We start from the raw sequence: 16094 nt of genomic DNA, 5'->3' as shown, positions 1-16094 counted from the left end.
GATCACCATGGAGCTTCACACTGTACAACGCTGTGCAAACCTCACCTGCATGAACTGACCCTCCTGCTGCTGCTGCATAAACTCAGTCTAACTAATTAACCATTGCTCCACCTGTTTTTCCCCGTTTTGTATTACAATATTTTATACTAACGCTGTTTGCTATCTGGTGTGGACCAAAGGAGCATAATGATGAAGATATGTTAAGCTAATAAAAGATTCTTTTAGTGCACAACAAATCTTATATCTGATATCTGATTTTTCTTTGGCCTGAGGATGTAGTTGTATCTGAATTATCCCACTCAGATGAAGTTTTAATGTAATTCATTTTCCTTCTTGTGAAATAAAGTTGCTCAGCAGTTAAACATTAACGCCCACAGAACTGGATCATGCAATCATCATGGAGCAACGCAGTCCCAGGAATGGATTCTTTTAAAATTATTTATTTAGGTATTTATTCCTTACCGAACTGTGCAAAACTGCCATTATGTAAAGGTCATTCATTTTGCTGGAGATATTTCTGAGGGGATCAGATGTAAGATAATCCACTTGCATACAATGGTTTCCCAGTTGTTGCTGCATCACATTCAAAATGGGCACCTATTTTTCAAAATATAATACAATTTCTCAGTTTCAACAGTTCCTATGTTGCCTTTGTACTATTTTCAATTAAATAAATAGACTAATTAATAGTTCAGCTATTTGCATTGTTTACATTTTGCACAGTTTGGACACAAATGGGCTGCCGTGGGCTGGAGGTTAGGGAACCAGCCTTGTAACTCAAAGGTCAGCAGTTCATTCCCCTCGGCAAACAAGACATGACTGAGGCACCCTTGAACGAGGCACCTAACTCCCCAACTGCTCCCTGGGCTGCCCACCGCTCTGGGCAAGTGTACTCACTGCCCATTTGTGTGTGTGTGCATGCTCTGCATAGATGTGTTGAATGTGGAGGTCAAATTCCTGTCTGTGCAAGCACAACTGGTTAATAGTTGGGAAATAAGAAATGCGTCCCAACTTCTTTGGAAACAGAGTTGTACTTAATGGCTAATATTTTAACTGGAAATTAAAAGAAAGATGGAAAAGATAATATAATGTGGGAAAACAGAAAAACCCAATTCAGTTCAAAAGTGTCTGTATGCATACTGAAGATCACACAATCAAATCAAATTTATTACTGCCTTTAAATGCGAGTTGATTTATTTATTTTATGTGCAACACATTTCCTTAACAATGGAGTACAACACCATACATGCACAGTTACAGAGCTGGGTCCATAGGCACATTACTATATATATGAAATGAAGCTGAGCAACTCAAACATTTTTCTTAAAAATATGTGTTACTGTTGTATAAGGCCTTAATTTTGGCTTTTACATGGTGAAACCTTCACACAACCAGTTGCAAGTAGGTTGCAAGTTATTTCATGCAACTTGAGAGTTCAATTCAGTAATAATCAAGGTTTTTTGCAACACACCTGTTTATTCCACTAGTTAGCAAGATTAGTAACTAGCATTTTTTTTATAAGATGCATCATTCTGGCTACATCAATTCTTCATTGTTGTCTTTCTGTTTATATTTTATTTTTACTTTTTTAAGTCAAGATTGGAGAAATTGAATAATGTAGCTACAGAGATCACAATACAGTATGGTAGGCTAACAGCAGCGCTGACACAAGCCTTTCAAACTGCTAGCTTGTTAATACTTGCTAGCTAGCTAACCAGCTGGTTAAGCTAACCGTTTACAAGTAAAAAGGCAACACTGACATATTTGTTCTATTTTTTTTGTCCATAATGTGTTGACTAAAATCACTCAGTTGATATTATAATGTTTGACATTACCTCTGTTTTGATTGGCTGTTTCATGAAACCTGTTTTGCAGAGTTAAGATGGTTGCAGTTGAGTTTCAAACATATTGAATTACAGGAGCCTATACATAACAAAATGGAGGTGTACAATAGTTTCATGCAAGTTTCAAGCAACTAAAGTTGAGTGAATGTTTTAGCATGTAAAGCCAGCATAAAATATCATAACAAGGGTGAATATCTTGTATTAAGCCACAATTTGGGCACTGAGGGAGGTCCTGGAAGAGCAGAAGAAAATCCCCTTAAAGGAAACAAAATGGACCTTGGGGGGGTCCTTGAATAAATGAGAATTTTAGTGCCCTCGCATGAGCATCTTCTTTTCCCAATTTAAACTTGAAACGGTACTGTTATTTCTCATTTTATTTAGTATTAACCTTGTTTTTTAAAAGCTATTCAACTTTACATGCAAAAAAAATCTAGAACTTTAGCAATAATGTTGTTAGCTAAGTAGCTAGACTTTTTTAGTTGAGAGGCTAGCTAGCTAGCTAGCTAACAGCATTATCCAGCCACATTAAAGCCAGAAGCTTCAGGTCAGGATTTTTTCAGACCACATCACACATCTTAACGTCACATGCGCAGGCTCAAAAAGCAGGTCCGGCTCGATGTTTAGGTCTCAAATGCAAAAATCAATACTATACCAATTAAGATACAATAATAGTAGATAATTCACTCACATCCTCGGAAAACGCGTCCTTCACCTAGTTCTCTTTAAATTCTCTTTCAATCATCAAATTCATCTGCTCGGGGAAGGGGTCTGAATCACAACCCACATTAAAAAATGTTGCATGCAATTACACATTTCCGCCAGAGAGAGCTCCAAATCCCCAAAACTTACATAGTGTAGCTTCATGTTAAGCTTCTCTCAAAAATAAACCTTGTTAGTATTCAGCAATATGTGGAAAAGTTTTAGTGACCTGTTTGCTACACAGGTTGTTTGTATTGTGTAAGAAATACTAAATATATGCCAAATCAGACCCTCCACCACCAGGAGGTGCCCCAAGACCTCTGACACAACTCAAAACTGCACTGGAAGATGTTCCACTCATTCCTTGTGTTCTGCACTCTTCTTGCTTTTTGAGAGGCATTTGCAGCAGATAAAAGCTGCAGACAGCAGTATGAGGACCAGAAGGCCGAGAGATGGAAGACTTAGTCCAAACTCCATGTGATACTGAAGTGCTGGTGCTCTGCAGTCTGGGCTTTGGTCAGCTGGGCCGACATTTTTTGGGTTGGACTGAAAATGGACCGGGCAGCACTGGTTCTTAATCTTGTCGCAGCCCAGGATGAGGTGTTTCTTCTCTGGTTTGACACTGGTCACAATACAGTTGTTGTCCACTTTCACTGTGGTAAAGCTGAACTCTGCTTTACTAACACACAGATGACCACGCTGTATTTTACCCCCAGAAGGAGAGCACACGCTGAGGACTTGTTGTTTCTGAGCGAAGGGAAGGAAAGACTGGACCGGTCGGTCACATGTCTGGATGACATTGCGGATAAAATTCTGCCACTGGTTTTGGTCCAGAGTTGTTGGAGCATCTTCGTTTACATGCTTAAACAAGAAGCGTTCACAAGCATGTTTCTTCTTTGATTTCATGCAGGGGTGGGGGTTGTGCTCCAAATTCTCATATTCATCAGCCAAAGAGGACGAGACACACAGGACAACCATGATGTAGAACAACATAGTGGGGCCTTTTCCTGAAAGAAGAAACAACAATCAATGGCTCCCTCTCCTGTAAATGCTTTGCATAGCAGTTCTTTTAAACTGCAAAAAGAAATGCACTGAATTTCAAGAGCTCACAGAAAACTTCATTTTCCTCACTTTTTGGAAATGAAAGAGTTTGATTTAGTGTATAAGCACTGCTCAAGTTTCAAAGCATACCATTCACTCCTTTATTTTTACATGGTGAAACGTTCACACAACCAGTTGCAAGTAGGTTGCAAGTTATTTTCCTGCAACTTGACAGCTCAATTCAGAAATAATCAAGGTTTTCTGTGAAACATTTAATTAGCCCACTAGTTTTTTCATAAGATGCATCATTCTGGCTACATTAATTCATCTTCAATCTTGTCTTCACGTTTATATATTTTATATTTACATTTTTTAATGTCAGGATTGGAGAAGATCAATAACGTATCTACATACATCACAATACAGTATGCTAGGCTAACAGCAGAACACTGACACAAGCCTTTCAAACAATTAGCATGGTAATATTTGCTAGCTAGCTTACTAGCTAGTTAAGCTAACTGGTTACAAGTAAATTGCCAACATTGATGTGTTTGTTGTATTTTCTTGTCTGTAATGTGTTGATTGAAATCAATCAGTTGTAATTATAATGTTTGACATTGCCTATGTTTTGATTGGCTGTTTCATGAAACCTGTTTTGCACAGTTGATGGTGGCAGCTGAGTTTCAAACAAATTGAATTGCAGGCTCTATACATTACCAGTGGTAGTGAACTGTAGTTTTGTGTACGTTTCAAGTGACTAAAGTGAAGGTTCCATGTAAAGCCAGCCTAAAATATCATAACAAAAGTAAATATCTTGCATTAAGCCACATAATTGGAGCAGGGCTCGAGTTGTGGGGAGCTGAGGGAAGGGTCCAAGAAGAGCAGGAGGAAACCTGAAACTTTGAGGGGGGTTTAGCATCTTTTTTTGACCAGATTGACCAGAAATGCCCAAACTTTTGCATGTGACTGCATATCAGCCATATGTTTTATTCTGAGGGACGAAGAGAGGTTGGAAAATGGTCATATAAAAATGAATTATGAATATTTTTGGTATGTAAAACCACAAAAATGTTATAAATGGAGCTCTGTGGAAAAATAAAATGCAGGAAAAATGTAGGATTTGGTCTCTTTCAAGTCACTAAAATGCCTTTGTGTAAAATCCCTCCACAATGAAGACATTACAGACGGGCTGAGTAATAAAAGAGAGTAAATACGTTACCAGAGCAGCGTGACAGGCAGGAGCTTTCTGGTCTCAGCAGGGTCCACCTGATGTTTCCTTTGGACCAGTATGAATTTCTGAGCAAATTCAGTGAACTTCTGAGTTTGAACACAAGGGCCACTCCCACATGTACCTGTTGGGGGCGGAGCTTTATACAGATTAGCCTCCAGTTAGTGAGAAGTACAGTGTTTGAGTGAGCTGTTGAAACCTGCATTCTGTGGGTAACAAATCTGTCACTGTGGGCTGAACATCATCACTCAGAACATGTTTCTACTGCGATAACTTCCTTCTAGTGAAATCAGGTGCTCAGCAGGTAAACGGTAGCCTTCTACAGAACTGGATTACGCAATCCTGATGGAGCAATAGAGTCAGATCCCCAGGAATGTCCTTATACTAGGAAGCGTTCAGACTGCAGTTAAAATGCAGCTCTATAAAGAAGTGCAAGTATCATAATCAATATATTTGAAGACATTATCATAATAGACAACATGTGTCACAATATTTAGTTTCTCTAATGTTGGAAGTTTGAACAGCACCAGCAAAACAGCAGAGCAACATTTAAAATAAGATTGGAAAACTATACACTGCAAAAAAAAATCAGCATCAGAAAAGCAGAAAAGTTAAACTAAATCAAGGAAACAGGTTGTTGAATCAAGAAAAAATATCTGCCAACGTAGTGGGAAACATTTACTTCAAATAATAATAAAGATTTTTTGCTGTAAACAAAATGTATGATCTTTAAATCAGTAAATATGTCACTGGTTGGCACTGCGTGATTTAACTAACACTGATTTAATCTGATTTCATTATAATCTCCAACTAGGAAAAACTATCTTAAGTCTTGTTTTAAGCATTTTTGGTACAAAATTTTGTAAAATGCGAATGAACAGCTCTGAGCTCAACACTAGAGAAAATTTGCTTTTAAATAAACAAAAATATCTTTAAAATGGTCTTAAATCAACGATGCTTCAAATAAGATACATTCCTGGCACGAAAAAGTAGCATATATGGTAATAAATCATAATAAAGAATGTTCTGGAATGATCCATGCAGTGTTGACAATACCCATCACATACTGAGAAAAGTTATAATAAAATGAATATAGAAAGTGCTGCATATTTCAAAATGTGTAATCAATATTTGATGGAAAAAATGACATTGATTGTAAGGAAACATACTGTAAACAGTTATTTATAGTATATCATTTATCTTTTGATTAAAAAAATACCACACTGTTAGAAATAAAGGTTCTGTTCAGGTACATTTCTCGTTCATCAAAGTACAAACAGTGTAAATGTTCCTTCAAAGCTCCAACAGTGGTTTTAAGGTCTGATTGTGAACCTTAAATGAGTTTTTCCAGGTGAAAAGTTCGTATTTGTACCTTTTCATAACCGAATGTTTTAAAACAGAACAGTAAAATAAAAGCCTGGAGACGAGACGGGGTGTGTGGAGTCAGTACAGCTTAGAACATATCATTTCAGTGGATCATGGTTCAGTTATGTTCCCTGACTGAAGGTACTGGGATGGACCCTTGAGGGTTCCACCCCAGTGACAGTTTAGTACCTTTATTTCTGAGAGTGAATGGTTAGTGATGTGAAACTTTAACAGGTCTTTATTAGTGTGCTGTTGAAAGATTCTTTCAGTGCAAAACAAATTTAAAATCCGATATAATCTGATATCAGAACAAGTTTCTAATGTAATCATTTTCTAGTGAAGCCAAGTGGCTCAGCAGGTTAAAGGTCACCTTCCACAGAACTGGACCACACAGTCATCATGGAGCAATGTAGTCCAAAACCCCAGAATGGATATTTTTGAAAAGTGTTTGTTCCTTAAAGTGCTGTGCAAAAGTCAGAGACTGTCTTTTATTTATTTTAATTTCCAGTCAAAACAGCCATTAAGGACAAGTGATTCATTTTTCAGATATTTCTGAAGAGATTAGATATGAGATAATCCACCTCCATAAAGAAGGATGTGTAGCTGTCAAGAAGAACCTCACTGAGAAAAGGAGACGGACACATCAAACAAAGAAGCTGAACAATGGACTGACCACCCCAGAGTCCAGACCTCAACACCACTGAATGTGTTTGATTACTTCAGAAAATCATCAACCGGCTTCTAAGACTGAACTTTGGAGGTGTGTCTGCAGATTCTTTGAGGAGCTGAAAGTGAGTCTCCTGAAAAGAATGGAAGCTGGAATAAAGGGAAAGAGTCACACACTGAACACTGAACACTCACACAGCTGAGAGTAGATTTAGTTATTGACAATGTTCTGTTTAATTTACATTTTCTGCTTTTTTACTGAAAAAATGATACTTAATGGCTGTTTTCTAAGGTGGTAAACCAGAAAAACCTGGCTCAGTTCCAAAGTGTCTATATGCTTACTGAACATCACAAAATAAACAAGCCTTACTATTGTTTTTAAATGCAGGTTTATTTATTTATTTTGTGTGTAGCACAATACCTTAACAATAGCATACAACACCATACATGCACAGTCACAGAGCTGGGTACATAGCCACTTTCAATATTTTTTTAAATGAAGCTAAGCAATCATTAATTGCTTAAAGTGTGTATTGAAATGTTGTACAAAATGTGTTTTAAAGTTAGCTTTACATGGTGAAACTTTCACACAAATAGTTGCAGATTGCAAATTATTTTCATGCAACTTGACTGTTACATGATGCAATTCAGAAAAAAATCAATGCTAATTTTGATTATTAAGTTAGCAGAATTAGTAGCTACTTTATTGGCATTTATATTTTATATTTACATTCATAGTTTTTGTCAAGAGTGTAAAAATGAATAACCTAGCTATGTAGACCACAAAAACAGCAGAACAGAACAGAAACACAAGTCTTTCAAGCAGCTAGCGTGTTAATATTTGCGAGCAAGTATAGCATGTAAATATGCAACATTGATCTATTTGTTCTATTTTCTTGTCCATCATATCTTGACTGCAATTAATCAGTTCAAATAATATTGTTTGTCATTGCCTGTATTTTGATATGCTGTTTCATAAAACTTGTTTCACAGAGTTTTGACAGTTGCAGCTGAGTTTCAAACAAATTTCAAATGAGCTGCAGGAGGCTTTACGTCAGCAATGCTAGTGAACTGTAGCATAGAGTTAAATTTGTGCCAGAAGTTTCAAATAAAATTTTAAAGTCCACAAGCAAAATATTGAGGATCAAAATGTTTAAAACTTGTTGCAAATACAAAGTTAAATACAAAATTATTATTTCACAATTCAGATGATACATTTTTTGCCTCTTAAATCATTATTTTGCTTCGGAAATTTTTCTTTTGCATCTGACTTTTGGCAGTTTTTAAAAGGGGAGCGGGTCTTAGAAGAGGGGGTTCATCTGCACTTTCTGTTCTGGGTGTGGCTACATGTTCAGAAGACCTGTTACTCCAAATCAGTTGATCAATAGAAAGTGCAGGTGAACAGCCTCTTCTAAGACTTGCCCTCTTCTAAGAAATGAAAGCAAAAACTGGCAAATGACTGATAAAGTTTGATTTAACTCTCATTTTCTGTAATTGCAACATATTTTGTACATTTTGCTTGTGGACTCCATACTGTCGTTTCATGCACTTTTCAAGTGATTAAAGTTGAGTGAATGTTTCAGCATGTAAAGCCAGCCTAAAATATCACAACAAGGGTAAGGGGGGCTGGGGAGGGGTCCCAGAAGAGTAGACGAAACCCCCAATGAAACAGACAAAATGGAACTTAAGGAGTCCAGTACTATTTCCTTAAATAAAATGAGAATCTTAATGCCCTCACATGAGGTTAGCATCACCTTTTCCTGGTTTAAACTGGAAACACTGCTGTTGTTTTCTCATTTTATTTAGGATTAACCTGGTTTAATAAAGCTATTCAACTGTAAATGTAAAAAATGGCTTGTAGAACTTTAGTTAACAGGCTGCACAGCATTATCGAGCCACATTAAAGCTGCACTATGTAAGATATTTTTGTTGAAATTGATTATGGTGAGTGTGTGCTTTTGCGAGTTGCCCTGTAAAGCCTAAAGGGATCATTTAAAACTCAGAGGCGTCAGCTTGGGAGTTTTCCAGCCCTTGTCTTACGTCTTTATGTGTTAACATAGCATGCACAAACAAAGAAGGTGCGGCTCGATGTTTAGGCCTCAAATGCTGCAAAATCAACATTATACTGATGACAACAGTAGATAATTCACTCACATCGAAGGTTTTGAGTTCTCTTTGAATTCTCTTTCAATTCATCTGTTCAGGTAAGGGATCTGAAGCACGATCTACATTACAAAATGTTGTTCCACATATTGGTGCAATTATGCATTTCCGCCAGAGAGGTCTCCAAATCCCCAAAGCGAACACAGTGCAGCTTTAAGTTATGCTTCTCTCAAAAAATCTGCTTTATTAATATTCTGAAATATATGAAAAAGTTGAATTAATTTAAATTAGCCCATTTTGTATGCCAGTTGTTTGTATTGTGTAAGAAATATTACAAATCAGACCCTCCACCACCAGGAGGCCCCCCAAAACCTTTGCCACAACTTGAACCCTGCACTGGAAGACGATCCACTCATTCCTTGTGTTCTGCGCTCTTCTTGCTTTTTGAGAGGCATTTGCAGCAGATAAAAGCTGCAGACAGCAGTATGAGGACCAGAAGGCCGAGAGATGGAAGACTTAGTCCAAACTCCATGTGATCCTGAAGTGCTGGTGCTCTGCAGTCTGGGCTTTGGTCAGCTGGGCCGACATTTTTTGGGTTGGACTGAAAATGGACCGGGCAGCACTGGTTCTTAATCTTGTCGCAGCCCAGGATGAGGTGTTTCTTCTCTGGTTTGACACTGGTCACAATACAGTTGTTGTCCACTGTCACTGTGGTAAAGCTGAACTCTGCTTTACTAACACACAGATGACCATGCTGTATTTTACCCCCAGAAGGAGAGCACACGCTGAGGACTTGTTGTTTCTGAGCGAAGGGAAGGAAAGACTGGACCGGTCGGTCACATGTCTGGATGACATTGCGAATAAAATTCTGCCACTGGTTTTGGTCCAGAGTTGTTGGAGCATCTTTGTTTACATGCTTAAACAGGAAGCTTTCGCAAGCATTGCTGTCTTTCCTGTACATGCAGGGGTGGGGGTTGTGCTCCAAATTTGCAGATTCATCAGCCAAAGACGAAGAGACACACAGGACAACCATGACATAGAGCAACATAGTGGGGCCTTTACCTGAGAAAAGAAACAACAACCAGTGGCTCCCTCTATTTTAAGTTTTAATAGCAGGTCTTTTACACTGAAAAATCATACACTGAACTTGAAATGCTCATGAAAAACTGAAATTTTCTGATATTTTTCTTTTAAATAAAAGAGTTTGATTTAGCATATAAACATTACTAAAACCTGGGCCCAGTTTCCCAAAAGCATCTTAAGAGTTGAGATGATCATCTTAACCCAAAGAGAGAGTATTCAGAGTGAAGCTCGCTCCACCAATTAAGAATCATCTTTAAGATACTTTTGGAAAACAAAGTCCTGTTTTGTATACATTGTTTCTGTGAGGTCACAAAAAATCCAACACATTTACTTCTATCCACCTATTCAGTCTTCACCAGTTTAGCCCCTGCCCACTCACACTAAAGTTAGAAACAGTGTTTCAGCCTGGACTGCTTTTAGAATGAGGCACATCCAATCAGAACAGAGCTTTTTTACTTACAATCGTATAATATGTGAACACATCCAATTTCTATTTAATTCCTGAGTTTAACATACTGGAAAAAATAAACATAACAAAATGTTTAAAAGCTACATTTTATGTTTTATATGCTTTTCCCAACATGTTAAATTCAGTAAATAAACAATAATTGTGCATTCAAATGTGCAGAAGTGGGTTCTCAGTAGAAGATGTGTTACCTTGAAAATCAACACAACACAACTGTAATTTGACCGAGGGTGCCCAAACCTTCGCATACGACTGAATATCAGTCTAAAAGGCGCTATATCAATTATTATCGAATTATGAATATTTTTATTAAGTAAAAATACACAAATGTTGTAAGTGGAGCTATGGATAAAAAAAAATAAATAAATAAAATGCAAAAAAACGTAGGATATGTTTATTGAGTATAATCTCTCCACAATGAAGACTTTACAGACAGGATGAGTAATAAAACAGAGTAAACACTTTACCAGTGCAGTGTGAGAGGCAGGAGCTTTCTGTGGTCTCAGCAGTGATCCACTTAATGCTCCCTTAAGATCCACCTGATCTTCTCTTATTTCCTTTTGGCCAGTATGAATTTCTGTTCAGATGCAAGTTCAGTGTGCTTTTGAGTTTGAACACAAGGGTTACTTCCACATGAACCTGTTGGGGGTGGAGCTTTATACAGACAAGCCTCCAGTTACTGAGAAGAACAGTTATCGGTAACCTGTTGGTTCATGTGGAAGCAGCCCTTGTGTTCAAACTCAGTGGTAATAAATCATAATAAGCAATTTTCTGGAATGATGTATGCAGTAACGCTGATACCCATCACATACTCTGAAAAGTTTAAATAAAATGAATATAGAAAATGATGCACATTTCAACATATGTAATCAATATTTGATAGAAAATATAACAATAACTTCAAGGAAACATACTGTAAATAGCCACTTAAAGTATATTATTTATGCATTCTATTTTCTATAAAATATGGGTCTATGAGATTTGCAAATCGTTGCACTCTGTTTTTATTTACATGTATTTACATTTTACACAGCGTCCCAACTTTTTTGGAATTGGGGTTGTACAGTGATGGGCGACAGAACGTTCTTCCACTCCTTGTGTTAAAATTGCAGCAAAGCAGAGCCTCTTGTGGCTTAAGTTAAATGCATATCTATACTCTTGCTATGTTGCAGGAATATGGTTGTACATACAGTATATATGCATACACAGTCATAATGAACCCTATTTTTTGTATTGACAAAGTAGACCTGCTTCTTTAGTGAAAACCTTTGTTTACACTGTGGCTCAGTCAGCTGTCAGCTCAGTAATGCATGTGACCACACTATTTTGAGGAAGCACTGCAATTGACAGGCTACTCGTTTTGTTTCCTTATGATTGTCATGATCTTTTGGAGTAATTTGGCAATCGTTTGACAACACTAGGCAGCACATGCTGTTTAGAGACCAGCAGAGGAGTGAGCAATGACAAGTTTCGTTGGAAAATTGTCATAGAAAATGAATTAAGACTGTTTTGGTGCAAAAAAAACAACACAAAAGTTACAAGTGGAGCTCTAGGGAAAAATGCAAGAAAAATGTAGAATAGAGCCCTTTGAAGACGATAAAATGTACTTGTGTAAACCCCTCCCCCCCAAAAAAATGAACAGACAGAACTGTGAGTAGTAAAAGATAGTAAATACATTACCAGTGCAGCACGATAGAGAGGAGCTTTCTGTCGTCTCAGCAGTGATCCTGTTAATGCTCCCTTAAGGTCCACCTAAAGCTCTCTTATAGTGAACATTTAAATGTGAACACAAGGGCCACTATCACATGAACCTGTTGGGGGCGGAGCTTTATACAGATAAGCCTCCAGTCAGTGAGAAAAACAGTTATCGATACGCTAGAACACCAACCTAGAAGAATACTGGATTCTATACTTGTTCATCCAGTTTCACAATCTAAAACTGACTCTAACCCTGAAACTGATCTGACGCAACAGGCAACAAGCAACAGGCTTGCAAAGTAAGCAAATAAACAACAAGTATAACTGTTGTACTATATTAAACTGCAGTTTTACAACACTGAACTACAGTTGTACGACACTGAACTGTGGTTGTACTACATTGTACTGCTGGTTGTACTAAACTGAAGTGCAATTGTACCACACTAAACTGCAGTTGTACTACCCTGAACTACACATTTACTACATTCAACTACAGTTGGACTACACTGAACTGCAATTGTACTTCGCTAAAATGTAACTGTACTACACTGTACTGTAGTTGTACTACACTGAACTATAGTTAAACTACACTCAACTGCAGTTGTACTACACTCAACTGCAGTTGTACTACACTGAACTGCAGTTGTACTACATTGGACTACAGTAGTATTACTGTGAACAGCAGTTATACTACAGTTAACTGCAGTGGCACTACACTGAACTGCAGGTTGTGCTACACAGAACTACAGTTGTACTACATTGAACTGCAAGTGTACTGAACTGAACTGCAGTTGTGCTGAATTCAACAATAGGTGTAGTACTAAACTGAACTACTGTTGTACTACATTGAACTACAGGTTGTACTACCCTGAACTGCAGTAGTACTAAACTCAACTACTGCTGTACTACACAGAACTGAAATTGTACTACAGTAATCTGCCATTGTACTCCACTGAACTGCAGTTGTACCACACTGAACTGCAACTGTACTGCACTAAACTGCAATAGTACTTCACTGAATTGCAGATTGCACTACACTGATCTACAGTTGTACTACACAGAACTAAAGGTTGTAATATACTGAACTGCAGTAGTACTACACTGAACTACAGTTGAACTACACAGAACTGAAATTGTACTACACTGAACTGCAGTTGTATTTCATTGCACTGCAGATAGTACTACCCTGAACTGCAGTTGAACTACACTGAACTGCAGTAGTACTACACTGAATTGCAGATTGCACTACACTGATCTACAGTTGTACTACACTGAATTGCAGTTGTACTACATTAAACTACAGGTTGTACTACACTGAACTGCAGGTCATACTACACTGACCCACAGTTACACTTCAGTAACCCACTGTTGTTCTACATTGAACTGCAGTGGAACTACACTGAACTACAGCCATACTACAATGTTCAGTTTTTCTGTGCGTCTTTTTTGTCAATAGTCAATAATAGATGTAATCTGACAGTGATTGTCTAAGAATCTGCTACAACTAATACAAGAGAAATGGCTTCAGAAATCACTGGGCTGCTTTAATCTATTCAAAAACACAAGCACACTGTCCATTCATAATTGTATGACTTTTATTTGTGTGTGTTACAGTACAGACTGCTGAGGAAAATAATGCTGAGAACATCAAAACAACCAAATTACTGTGGTTATATGACTCATGGCAGAGCCCCACCCAGGGATTCACTTCATGTGCTTTAAATATACAGTAATCCGAACTGTGCTCCACATTAAGTGCCTATTGGCTGTGGTGCAGGAGACGGAGGATAACGGACATAGGAACAGGCCATTCACTGTGAAGCTATAAAAAGGCATGCGGCAGACACCGTTAGACCTCCACACAGTCTAAACAAAGGGAGGGGGAAGTGCTGCACGTGTCAGACGCAGCAGCATGTAGCCACACTCAGGGACACGGTGAAGGCCTTTTCAACAAAGAAGTGAAAGCCAATCTTCAGTGGTTATTGCAGTTGGAAGTACTGGACAGAATAAGCTCCACTTACGGTAAGGTCTGGTATGACTGTCTGGTCTGGTCTACATGTCTAATTACAGTTATAACTGCTTTCATCCATAATGTTAGAACTACTGTTATTGCTTCTACACCTATGAAAATGAATACATCCTTATATGTCGTCAATATATTCCAATGCCTAAATAGCATATCCTATAGTATATTTTCAATATACCTTTCTATATGGCACTGCTATTACTGCTTCTTACACTACAGCTATGAAAATGAAATATGTCCTTATATGTTGTCAGTATATCCCAAAAGATAAGTAGCATATCGCTGTTGTCAGAAGAAAACTTCTTTACTTTTAATGTTAGTCAATGGAACCAGACTTTTTTCCAGGTCATTTTGGGTCATTTATTTTAGTCCATTCATCATGAAATTTACATACAATGTAAAGAGTAACAGGTATTTTCAAATTATGTCAAAAACTGAAACGTCAAAAATGGAGATATGAGGTTTTCTTCTGACAACAGCGACATCCTGTAGTATATTTTCTATATACCTTTCTGTATGGCACTGTAATTACTGCTACTAATACTACTACTGCATCTATAACTGCTGCTAATACTACTACTGCTACTTCTACTAATGCTAATGTTAATACTACTGCTGCTTTTTCTACTAATGCTACTTCTCCTACTACTCCTAATGCTACTGCTACCACTACTTCTACTCATGCTACTGCTAATACTAGTACTGCTGCATCTACTGCTACTATTTCTACATACGCTACTTCTAATGCAACTTTTTCTGCTGCTACTGCTGATACCACTACTATTCTATTACTACTGCTACTGCTAACACTGCTGCTACTTTTACTATTTCTGCTAATGCTACTACTACTACTACCATAACTACCACTGCTACTGCTAATACCACTACTTCTAACAGTACTACTGTTAGCACTAGTACTGCTACTGCTACTTCTACTAATGCTACTGCTGCTACTAATACTAGTCCTGTTTCTACCACAACTATTAATATCCTTTCAACCACTACTACTGCTACTTAGTACTGATGCAACTGCTACCACTACTACTAGCTGCTACTTCTAATGCAACTTCTTCTAACGCTACTTCTGCTAATACTTCTACTGCTATCACTGCTATACTATTTCTACTGCTACTGCTAACACTGCTGCTACTTCTACTATTGTTGCTAATGCTACTACTGCTACGTTTACTACTATTGCTACTACTAACGCTAATTCTACTACTGTTACCAGTACTTCTTCTACTACAACTACCACTGCTGCTGCTAATACTACTACTGCTAATAGTACTACTGTTACTGTGGCTGTTAATGCTACTACTGCTACTACTACTCCTGTTTCTACCACTACTATTAATGTATTCCAAATACTACTACTGCTACTTACTACTAATGCGACTACTAGCTAGCTACTTCTGATACTGCTGTTGCTACTTCCACTAATGCTACCACTACCACTACTACTAGCTACTTCTAGTACTACTACTGCTACCTCCAAAAATGCTAATGCTACCACTAATACTAGCTAATTAATTGTAGTACTGCTACTTCTAATAATGCTACTGCTACCACTACTAGTAGTTACTTCTAATACTACTGCTGCTTCTGCAACTAAGTGCTTACAAAAAAATATACTTTTTTTAAAATTCATTTCATTAAGTAAACATAAGAAAAGTTGACATATATTTCCCAAGTATACTTTATATAGTAAGTATACTAGTTTCAATGTACTGGTGGTATACTTGTAAGTGCATTATTTCAACACTTCTTGGGACTAAATTGGCCCACTTTTTAGTTTATTCAAGTTTACTTGTACTGCAGCTATACCGTGAACTACACTAAAAGTGAACTTATAGATATACTGTTCATTTACTACTC

General features: G+C 37.5%; 2 protein-coding genes across 4 annotated transcripts; both read right to left on the bottom strand.

Moving 5' to 3' along the window:
• Window positions 1-1773: 1773 nt before the first annotated feature.
• On the bottom strand, window positions 1774-4946 carry LOC118825510. Its single transcript, XM_036596155.1, has 2 exons — window positions 4804-4946; window positions 1774-3550 (listed from the first exon to the last, which is right to left on the bottom strand). The coding sequence occupies exon 2, from the start codon at window positions 3534-3536 to the stop codon at window positions 2901-2903; it is 636 nt and encodes a 211-aa protein (XP_036452048.1). The 5' UTR covers window positions 3537-3550; window positions 4804-4946; the 3' UTR covers window positions 1774-2900.
• A 3894-nt stretch (window positions 4947-8840) lies between these two features.
• LOC118825500 lies at window positions 8841-12347 on the bottom strand. Of its 3 annotated transcripts, none has more exons than XR_005008663.1 (3): window positions 12176-12309; window positions 10963-11052; window positions 8841-10008 (listed from the first exon to the last, which is right to left on the bottom strand). XR_005008663.1 is itself a non-coding variant. In XM_036596132.1 (2 exons), the coding sequence occupies exon 2, from the start codon at window positions 9992-9994 to the stop codon at window positions 9359-9361; it is 636 nt and encodes a 211-aa protein (XP_036452025.1). In that variant the 5' UTR covers window positions 9995-10008; window positions 12176-12347; the 3' UTR covers window positions 8841-9358. The 3 variants fall into 3 exon arrangements, 1 of the variants encoding a protein (XP_036452025.1); XR_005008662.1 differs by having other exon boundaries at window positions 10963-11072; window positions 12176-12307; XM_036596132.1 differs by lacking the exon at window positions 10963-11052 and having other exon boundaries at window positions 12176-12347.
• Between the last annotated feature and the right edge of the window lie 3747 nt (window positions 12348-16094).

The sequence above is a fragment of the Colossoma macropomum genome, unplaced genomic scaffold, assembly GCF_904425465.1.
Source record: "Colossoma macropomum unplaced genomic scaffold, Colossoma_macropomum, whole genome shotgun sequence".
Classification (NCBI taxonomy): Eukaryota; Metazoa; Chordata; class Actinopteri; order Characiformes; family Serrasalmidae; genus Colossoma; species Colossoma macropomum.
The sequence above is the reverse complement of the archived record's forward strand: the minus strand, read 5'-3'. Positions and strand labels throughout refer to the sequence as shown.

What these genes read in the sequence shown, in the direction of transcription:
- LOC118825500 (XM_036596132.1), bottom strand. Translation starts at nt 9,994, where the DNA reads ATGTTGCTCTATGTCATGGTTGTCCTGTGTGTCTCTTCGTCTTTGGCT.
- LOC118825510 (XM_036596155.1), bottom strand. Translation starts at nt 3,536, where the DNA reads ATGTTGTTCTACATCATGGTTGTCCTGTGTGTCTCGTCCTCTTTGGCT.